Source organism: Capsicum annuum, chromosome 8 (assembly GCF_002878395.1).
Source record: "Capsicum annuum cultivar UCD-10X-F1 chromosome 8, UCD10Xv1.1, whole genome shotgun sequence".
Lineage (NCBI taxonomy): Eukaryota > Viridiplantae > Streptophyta > Magnoliopsida > Solanales > Solanaceae > Capsicum > Capsicum annuum.
The window spans coordinates 171636250-171647670 of record NC_061118.1 but is presented as its reverse complement, the minus strand read 5'-3'; the positions used below and the strand labels follow the sequence as shown (position 1 = coordinate 171647670).

Below are 11421 nucleotides of genomic sequence, written 5' to 3'. Positions count from 1 at the left end.
TAACTAATATCAGTCATTTGTTTTTAGTAAAACGATCAACTAAAATGGGATGGAGGGAGTAATGAATTTTAAAAAGGCATATCATAATATTAAAAGGCAAAAAATAAAAATAAAAAAAATTGAGAGATGTGTTTAGTTTTTAAAGTCAAATTGAAGAGGTAATATAATTTTATTCCAAATAATATGACAAGATTAACAAAAATAATGTCTAAAATTTTTAACATTTTTAAATTACACAATGGTATTGTGATTTTTTTCTAATTTTATTTGACGTTAATTGATTTATGATATTATCATGATGTCCTTCATCAATATTTTAATTTATTATAGAAATTCTTTAAAATATTTATATATGATTATTTTTCTACTACCTAGAGAGTCGGGAGGTTGAAGGAATTCATCATCCTTTATATGAATTATGAATTTTTTGACAATTATTTTTAGAAAAAAAAAAACTAAATTTGAACTATTTTATCAAAAAAATAAAGATTAATCATAAAATAAATAGATATTAAATATTATTTTATAGTTGAACTTCTAAGTATCGCTCACATTTTTTGATGAACTACATTATGTTAATATTACAACTAGAAATTAAATTAAAATTATACGCACTATTTTTTATAGTTAAAAAGTTTTAAATATTTTAAATTGTTAAAGAACATGAATCATTCCAATGCAAAATTAACTTAAGGGACTATTTTGATTAAATTTTTTTAAAGAATAAAGAGTATTTTAACAATTATTAACGTTGTAATTCATCCCCAATTCACAAGGCCATCGCAACTTCACCATGAGAACTAGAGCCTTCTGTGATGATTATATGGGTCTCCGTGCTTCAATATCTAGTATACTAAGATGCACGCACGTATATACAGTAAATGAGCATTATATACAATTGATTTATGGAGATATAACATAATATACAATGATTTTGCAGATTATCTTATTTTACTTAATTTTTTAATTTTAGTTGCATGCTATTCCGCACTACATAGTACTGCACCACACTAGCTAGAACCCACAGATTTTTATAAGACTGATCTACTTCAATCTTTTCGTGTAACTTGTTATCAATTACCACCAATAGTCCTTTTGCTTTCAACAAATTCACAATCATCTTCAGACAAATCAATCTCCTATATAATTTATTCTTCTACATTTTTACCTTTATCTATTGTATAACTGAAAGTTGTAGGCATTGTAAAATTATTAATTTGCTTTATTGTAACATAAAGCGCGTAGTCAGTAAAATTTAAATTCTGCATTTTTTAATTTCATATAAACTTTTACACTTGTATTGCTGTAAATTCCGATTATTTACAAGCCAGTCTTTAAAGAAATTTAATTTCCAATACATTAAGTTCAGTGTCGACTCTAATTTGCTTTGAAATCACTTCGATCAAATTTTCTAAAGTAAAATCAGATGCAACGAAATGCAATCGACAACAAAATTAACAAATATTATCTTTGTTTCATTCTTCACCGTGTAAAAGATATACCGGATAAACCACCATAGAAATAACAATTAGAAGAAAAGATAAAAATCAAAATTGAAGCTCGAATGACCAAAAAAAAATTGAAATATAAAAATCAAAATTGAAGCTCGAATGACCAAAAAAAAATTGAAATAATATAGAATTTTTTTCATCAATTACTTATACAGACGGATTTTTCGAGTTGCATTGTATATATTTGGAGTTGAATAAAAATCGTATGAAGTTTATTTTGAGAGAATGCTAAGCGAAGAAGAGGTTTGATTGTTGCGAAAAGTTCTTTTTCCTACATGACCGATAGAAAGGTTAGTTTTCAGTTTAGGGCCAAATTTGGATTTCGGACCATGAAATTCAATGTAAGCTTTGAGCCACGAAAATGTAAAGTATGTTTGATAAGTGTATTTTTCTATAATTTTTTTTTTTTTCCAATAAAAATTAATGAACTCACTATCAGCGGCAGCATGGTACGTGTCTTAACTGTGCCCCTCCTACCACTGATTCATCCAATTCTTTAGTTATGGGTTCCCCACTTGTCAATATTTAAACCTGTTGGATTTTTTTTAACATAATTATAAGTCTTACGGCAGCGGGTGAGGATTCCGAATTGTTTATGGGTTTCTGTGAAACCAAAAGTACACTAGAACAAGACTGACCATCACTACCCATATTCCTCATCTTAAGAATCACGTGAATGACAATCCCACACAAGAAACCCAATGCAGCACTAGAACCAACAAGTGAACCTATGTGCAAACAAGCACCACAAATGCATCTTCTTTAGTGTTCATTTCGATCTCTTGAACCCATAGTCAATTCATTCCCAGAAAACAACAAAAGAACTCCCAATACCCCGGCAGGAAATAGTGTTAAAACCTTCACCATTGAGGTCCCTAAAACCAACCCCAAAACCAACTTAGCTACACCAAGAAGTGCCACACAACCACCACCTCTACCACGAGTGAAATAGTCAGACTACTTTCGATAGACCCTCGACTCAAGAAAAAAGTCCAACAAAAGAAGTAACGGAAGTACAAGAAACAACAACTAATAACAAAAAAATAGCAGATAGTAATATAATAGAAACTACAACAATCGAGGTACAAGAAATCAATATATAGTAAAAGAAATCAAAGGACAAGAAACTACATGAGAAATACCACGACTATTAATATAAACGGAATAACAAGACGACACACCGTTGTCTTAAAAAAGTACAGACATCTTTATTTAGTTACAAGTGGATGACCAACACACAAACATAAAAGGTGCTTATGGGTTTCTATGAAACCAAAGTACACTAGAACAAGACTGACCATCACTACCCATATTCCTCATCTTAAGAATCAAATGAACCACAATTCCACACAAGAAACCCAATGCAGCACTAGAACCAACAAGTGAAACTGCTGTGCAAACAAGTACCACAATTGCATCTTCCTTAGTGTTCATGTCTCTTGAACACATAGCCAATTCAATCCCAGCAAACAACAAAAGAACTCCCAATACCCCAACAGGAAATTGTGTCAAAACTTTCACCATTGAGCTACCTAATACCAATCCCAAAACCAACTTAGCCACACCAAGAAGTGCCACACATCCACCACTCCTACCACCAAACTTGTATTGCCCTGCTAGCCCTCCTGCACCATGACAACATGGCATTGCACCAAGCCAACACCCTATCAAGTTCATCAACCCCACCGTCATAGACACCGACGTTGCCGTAATTTCCCTCTTCTCAGGAAACAAATCTGTTGACAGTTTACACACAGCAATCACAGAATTTAACACAGATAAAGGGAGTTGAGGAATAGTACCCTTAACAAAACCATCCTTCCAAGCCTGTTTTGAGATACTCACAACTTCAATTCTTGATGGACCAAATTTAAACCCTTTTACAGCTTTAGGCCCTCTTATAATAGCCAAAACAACACCTAACAAAAAGATCAAGAAAGCAGAAGGAAGAGAAAATATTATTTTCCTAACTTTTTTCCTTAAATAACCTGTTTCACTTTCTGTACTTTCTTGATCCTCATTCTGATTTTCACCAGCACCATTCACAATCAGAATAAAAACAGCACATATCAAAGCTAACAACAATCCATCCAACCCCAACCAATTCCTCTCTTTACCAGATTTCGACTTCGCGAAATCTTGTACATTTCTAATGTACTTAACTGCTGTCATTGCAAATGACAGCCCTTGTGCTAACTGAATTCCCCTAACAACAGATATTGGTATCAACTTATAAACAAGCTGCATCAATTGTGAAGCACCTAAAACAAACAAGATCCCAGCAGTGCAAATGCCAGCAGCCATAACTTCTGGTATACCGAATTCCGGGTGGCTTATAGCAACAGCAGCAATAGATTTCATAGGCTGGACAGGCATTGGTATACCATATATAGCACCAGTGACAAAGTTGTATACACCAGTGAATATTAATGTTGTACCAAGATTTAAGTCACTGGCTAGTGTTAAAGCTAGGACTATTGGTATATATGTGCCTAAATCACCCATTGCACCATTTAATTCAGACCATTTTGATTTGAATATCAAATTGTCCTTCAACTTCACCATGAAATTTGGCTTAGGGGATTGAGAATGAGGATTAATTTCTTCAAGTGTGGAATCCATAATGAATTTCTTGGTATGCAAAAAGTAAGTGCGTGTGGATATATATATACAGCACCAAAAAGGAGGGTAACAGTTGACTTACAAAAATACTGCAATTAAATAGGGATAATAGAATTTCTGCCCCGGTCAGCTATTGATAAAATCTGGATTTGACTAGTGACCCAAGTGGTCGAACACCTCTACATATGTCAATTAATTGATTTGAGTCACATCGACAGATAAGTAAGAATATTATAAGGTGGGGTGGGAAAAACAAAAAAGATAAATTTGGATTTCGGTCATGGTGATATATTCCTTTGATTTCAAAATAAATGAACTTTTGGCACTTTTTTATTGCCCAAAATAAATGAAATATTCAAAGTCCAAGGGTGTGTTAGGGACAAGAGGGGAGTTGCTTTGATTGTAAACATTCTTCATCTCAACTCTAAAATCGTAGATTCGAATCAATAAGAAATCACTATTGACAATTTGTTATATTTAGGCTATTTTTAGGATCGTACTATCCTCACACATGAAATAGTAGTACAAACTTAACATAATACATAGACAATTAAAGATCCCACATATAGGATCTTGGGAGGGTGGTGGTACGCAGTCTTATTCAGTTATTCCTACCTTATAAAGATAGAGAGATTGTTCTTAATATTCTTTTGATTATAATAAAAAACATACCAAACTCAAATATGAAACTACAACAATAAAGACTAAAAATAAAGGAGGAAGAATAGTAATAAAATGACAAACAAGCCATAATTGAAGTAAAGAAAAAAAACATATAAAATAATTGGAGAACACAATAATAGAAAAAACTAGACAATATTCAAGTATTTGCTAACTTTCTATCCTAATTCTCGCCCACCATAACTTATATCTTTGAGACATGCTCTCCGTACACTCTCATATGTGACATACACATACCAGATTTCACAATCATTAAAATAAAAACTTAGTAATAACTAAGGTAACAAAATTGCTAGTAATAATCTAATTAAATAAGATATTACAAGGGAGGCAAGCTAGGTAATGTCAACTCTAAGAGTATCAAATGTCTCATCAAAGTGATGAAAGGCCATTATAAGATCCCATAAGAATTAGAAGAATTGATGAGAGGTTGTTATTGAATGAAAGATATTTGCCGCTGAATGTGGAGAAGGCATTATTCTTGATTCTAAGTACCAAAGCTAATTATTAGGAATTTTTTTTTATGGCAAAAGCTTTATGCATGCAACGCGAGAAAAGTGCATAAATGGTACTTATGTAGGTATAATATAGTCCCCTTAAATATACACTTATCCATTTTAGTTTTTTAATTATTTAAAAATTTATCAAATTTGATCTTTGTATATTTTTGTATATTCTTATACCAAAAAACCAACTATCATTTATACTAATGGAAATTCATATACCTCCATTTCATTTTCTCTATCACTAATTTCTCAATTGTTTCTCTCTTGAACACCTTATCCTCAATTTTCTCTCTATCAACAAATAGATTAAAAATACAAAAAACAGCAGTTTGCATCAAACTTGACCAAATCAAATCACTAAATACTCAAAAAGTCACCAAACTACACAAAAAGCTACATCAAATTATCACCAAGCTGCACCAAAAACTATGACAAACTACACAAAAAAACGTATTAAAAACATCAACAAACTGCACAAAAAACAACACCAAATTGTAACAAAAACATCAAAATATTTTTTACGAGACTAGGAGGTTGTCTATCCAACATGAAACTATTTGATGCATAACCTCATTAACTTTTGCACTGAAATCTAGTTCAACCTTCAAACTTTTTCAGCCACAGAACTAATGTTGATATTAAAAAATATTCATAATGTTGAGATAATACAATAACAAAGAAATGATTAAAAGTAGTCACAAATCCTCCCTAAAGCTTACCAACCCCCTAACCAATTCCTCCATACTCTCAACACCCTCTCCACTCTGAGCTAGCCTTTCTAAAATGTCTATTAACTGACTCTGAAATCACTAAGGCCATGAAATCTTTCAGTCCTTTAAAAGCTCCTAGGCCAGATGGCATACAACCTATTTTTTTCTAAAGATATTGGGAGATAGTCAAGCCCAAGGTAATGAAATTTTGTCACGATACCTTCCAGACCAGCACCATAAATCCTTCTGTCAATAAGACCTTTCTATGTTTAATCCCTAAATGCCCAAATGTTGTTTCTATAAAAAAAAAAAAAACTACAGACCCATAGGCCTGTGTAATATCCTGTACAAACTATCACTAAGATCATTGTCTTCAGAATGAAACCAATGCTCCACATGATCATTGGGCCCAGTCAAGCTAGTTTCCTTCAAAACAGGAGAGTCTCTGACCATGCAATCATTATTCAAGAGTTCATAACTCATTTCAAAAAAATGAAGAGTCAACAAGGGAGCATGATTCTAAAAATTGACTTGGAGAAACCTTTTGACAGATTAGAATGGTCCTTTATTAAAGACACCCTTCACTTCTTTGCTCTCCCTCAACCTCTGATCTCTTTAATCATGTCTTGTGTCTCCACTTCTACAATCTCCATCCTCATAAATGGCTCAGTGTCTCAACAATTCATCCCCACAAGGGGCATCAGGCAGGGAGGCCCTTTATCCCCTTACCTTTTCATTCTTTGCATGGAGAACCTCTCAAGAGTTATTGACTCTCAAGTCTCTGAGAAACTCTGACAACCCATTAGCATCTCCCACCATGGCCCTTCCATTTCCCACCTCTTCTTTGTTGATGACCTAACCCTCCTTTCTAGAGCTAACCCTCAGGCATGCACAACCATTAACCATGCCCTCAATGACTTCTATGATAAATCTGGTCAACATGTCAACCAAAGTAAGTCTAAAAGAATCTTCTCTGCAAATTGCAAGGATACAACTATCAATACTTGCTCTTGTCTCCTCAACATCAGAGTTGCAGACACATTTGGCAAATACCTAGGGTTTCCCATTTTTCATGCCAGACCTTCTAACTCTGACTTTCAATTCATCATTGATAACATACACAAAAGACTGGCTGGTTGGAAAACTAAAATGCTATCCCTGGCAGGCAGACTCACCCTTACCAAATACACTCTTGTCTCTATCCCCTCCCATGTGATGCAATTCATTAAACTCCCCCACAAAATAACCAAAACTATTAACCAACTCCAAAGAAACTTTATCTGGGGAAGCACTGCTGATAAGAGGAAAATCCATCTTGTTAGCTAGGATGGTATCTCTAAGCCTAAATCTGAAGGGGGGTTAGGACTCCACAAGCGTGAGATTAGAAATGAAGCTGCCCATGCCAGCCTTGCCTAGAGACTTTACCATAACACCCAATCCCTCTAGGCAAGAGAGTTGTACAACAAGTATTGTAAAGCCTACCACCAAGGCCCAAACCAAAGATCTTGTTCTAAAACTTGGAACTGCATAAAGCAGGGTTGGAAAGTGCGCATGCCAAACCAAAGATGGATTGTTCATAGAGGGAACAAAATCAGATTTTTCTTAGACAAATGAATTCCCAATCACCAAACCATTAGAAGCAGTATATCTGGACCTTTGAATAGGGGTGAGGATAAGCTCACAATAAATCTCATTTACAGGCACGGCACCTGGAACCTTGATACTATTTCCTTCAACCTTCCTCATGACCTGCTCACCATAATCATCAATACTTTTATCCCAAGCCAGAGTGTGCAGGAGGATAAACTCACCTGGGACTGCTCTCCAGATGGTAAGTTCACCATGAAAAGTGCCTGCAACACTCTCCAGAACAACTATTGGAGTATTCAATCGGAGCCCAAAGAGGATCACCACTGGATTTGGAAACTCAAAACCCCTTCCAAATTCAAAACATTTCTTTGGCTCTTGAACCACAATAGACTTCAAACTGAAAGTTACCTCAACCACATGGGTTTAGATGTGTCTCCAAATTGCATCCACTGTTCCAATCTTGTCAAGGATATTACTCATATCTTCTTTCAGTGTCATAAAGCCCAAGCGTTCTGGGAGAGAATTACTACTAACAGCACCTCTATCGCCTACCTTGACTCCTCATCCCTCAACAACCATAACTGGGCTAACACCTGGAAAGCCATTGCAAAAAAAACTTTCAACAACTATTACTCTTGGAATACCATCCTGCCTTTTTGTATGTGGAATATTTGGATCAACGGAAACCATAACCTGTTCAACAAAAGAGATGATAATATCTCTATTGAACAAAATATAGCCCAGGCCAACGAATATGCCCTTACTATTGTGACTCGTTCTGCACCTCTGAACCCCAACACCACCATCTACCTTAAATGGGAACCTCCTAACCAGGGCTCTTACAAACTTAACACAGACGTGAGTGTTAGGATCTAGCCTGGCCAAGGTAGGGTTGGAGGTGTGTTCAGAGACCATAAAGGCAATTGAATCCTGGGCTTCACTAGAGACCTCCCACATGTGGATGCGCAGCAAGCTGAACTCCTAGCAATCCTGGAAGGACTCAAGATAGCCCACTCAAATAACTTAACCCCTTTGAAAATAAACACTGATTCTATAACTGCAATTAACATGTTAAGCACTAACCACCTTGGCTACTGCAATGTTATTTCAGAATGCAGGGACTGAACAACCCAACACTGAAACACACTTACAGACAGCAGAACAAAGTTGATGATGCACTAGCCAGATCTCATGGAGGGGTAGCAGTTTTTGATCATGTGCAAATTTTGACGATCCCACCTCCAGATGCTCAAGATCTACTTGAAGCAGACAGACTAGGAATCACCTTTCCCAGAAAGGTTGCTCATGTTTTTGTAACAAATTCTATTATTGATACTCAACGCTCGGTTCTGGGGGATCTAAGAGACCCCTGCAACCCTTCATGTACAACTCTAATTGACTTCTAAGTTATGCCCCTTCTTACACAAAAAAATAAAGAAAGAAATGATTAAAAAAAAACTAAAACACATAATCAATCAATTAATAATATTACTATTCACCTACTCAGCTTGAAAGTAGGTAGCATACTTCCCGAAATCGAGTTAATTCGATAGACTGATTACGATGTCCAAGTTGTTTCTTTTTTAGTTTTAAGTTATTTTCTGATAAAAGAAATTCAAGAAAAAGGTATCGAAGAGAAAGAAATAATGGAGGAATTAGTGATGGAAAAAATCTAATGAAGGTGTGAATTTTTGTTAGTATAAATGTGATTTGTTTGTATAAAAACATATAAGATCAAACTTGATAAATTTTTGAATAGTTAAAGGACTATAACTGATAAGTTTATATTTAAGGGACTATTTTAAACTTTTACTGTTATAGATAAGGGACTATTTATGCCCTTTTCTCCATGCAACAATATAGAATAACTATTTTTTGGTTGGCCTTGTAGACATGGCATATGAAAGACTAGTCGGCTACGTTGTGCTACGCACGGCCCAATATTGATACTTGTAAATTCTATGATATGTGTAATTTTATCATTAATTAAAATATTCATTTGTTTAGTTGATAATTCTTAGTTAGACACAAATTATTATATTTAGATTAATGAAATTTATAGAAAAATATGTTAAGTTGTTAATATGACATTCATAAATTTCGAGAGTCTATCAAATATTTCAATTATTTAAATTTTTTAAGCTGTTAATTATTTTGATTAATATATTTTTTTACATATTTCTTTTGAAATACACAACAAACTAATTATCTGTTTAGATATTTTAAGTTGTTATTATTCTAATTTATAATATCTTTTATGTAATTTTTAAATAATTTATTTTTTGAAATATATAACAGATTAATTATTTTTTAGATATTTTAAGTTGTCAACTATTGTAATTTATTTTGTTGACATTGTAATTTACCATTTTAAGCTGTTAGCTAGTTTATGATACTTTCCTTATTCAAACTTTTATGATATTGATAGTCAAATATATTTTTAAAATAATTTAAGTTTTAAATTATTGTGATTTTATATTAATTTTTCTTCTATTTCAATTTAAGTGACACTGATTTAATTTAAGAGTCAACCAAATACCATGGTTAAAGCAGTGAAGCAGACATGTCTTAAATGACTCATAACAATTAATCAGAAGTGATATAACAAAATTGTTATAAAACTACTAATGAAAAAATTTAAGTGAACCTCATATAAGATGTTAAATTAATTCAAAACATCAAGAGTTAATTTATCATTTTATATCCATTTTACTTTTTTTTTTATTAAATATTATTAATTTTTTAATATTTAGATGACTTATAATAATTAATCATTGGTAATATGGTAAAATTATGGTTGAAGCAGATATGTCATAAATGTCTATTATAGTTTTTTAATTAAATATTATTAATTTTTAATACATAAATGACTTATAATAATTAATTAGGAGTAATATAGTAATATCACGAGTGAAGCAACTGAAGAAACATATCATAAATATCTATTTTAGTTTTTAATTAAATATTATTAATTTTTTAATCGTAAATGACTTATGATAATTAATTATGGGTGATATAGTAAAAATCACTGTTGAAACAGCTGAACAGCCTGCTCCAGCTGCTTATTATGACTTATTATATAGTAGAATATGGTATAGATTCATGAGTTACGATTTTATGCACAAATAAATAGTCACATAATATAATAAAAGGTAACTTAGCTAATAATTAAACGTGGAATGGTATTTTTGATATATTTTTTTTCTTAAATATAATGTTTGTTTTGATTGATATTTAATTTTTACTGTATCTAATTATTAGTCAGGCAAAAATTTTATGTAAGGATGATTCGACGTGATCTCGTAGTTAACCTTTTCTTATTCTTTCTTCTAATGTCGTCCTCCTTTATTTGCTTATTCTTTTAGTAATCATATTTTACCAACATGGTTTGTGGTGCAGTGGATGGGGCTACTCCATCCTTAACCAGAGGTCGAGGGTTCGATCCTGGGTACGAAGAAAACTCAGTTCGGGAGCACAACGTGGCGCGAATCTGGATTAGTCGAACTGCAGATACCGAACATCGGATAAAAAAAAAAATAAAAAAATTTATTACTATTTACCCCGTCTATGTAATAGTACATAATATGATACATTTTGCAGCAGTAGCTTATGATGACATCCAATTTAATACTCATCGTGATAAAATGCAATTAGATTAATAATGATAGTTAAAATCAATAATGTTAATCAGGCTCGAGGACTCAGAAACCACGAACCCTTTGTTTCCAATCACCATTTTTTGCTGAAAACTGTTCAGTTACCTAGATGAACCAAGTCGTTACCAACGATACATAAGAGAAT

General features: G+C 33.0%; 1 protein-coding gene across 1 annotated transcript; it reads right to left on the bottom strand.

The window, feature by feature from the left end:
* Positions 1–2594: 2594 nt before the first annotated feature.
* Positions 2595–4322, bottom strand: LOC107880036 (molybdate transporter 1). Its single transcript, XM_016726958.2, has one exon. It carries the CDS (start codon positions 4131–4133, stop codon positions 2766–2768), a length of 1368 nt encoding a protein of 455 aa, XP_016582444.1. The 5' UTR covers positions 4134–4322; the 3' UTR covers positions 2595–2765.
* Between the last annotated feature and the right edge of the window lie 7099 nt (positions 4323–11421).

Excerpts from the sequence above, each read along its gene's own strand:
- LOC107880036 (XM_016726958.2), bottom strand. The coding sequence starts at position 4,133 with ATGGATTCCACACTTGAAGAAATTAATCCTCATTCTCAATCCCCTAAG.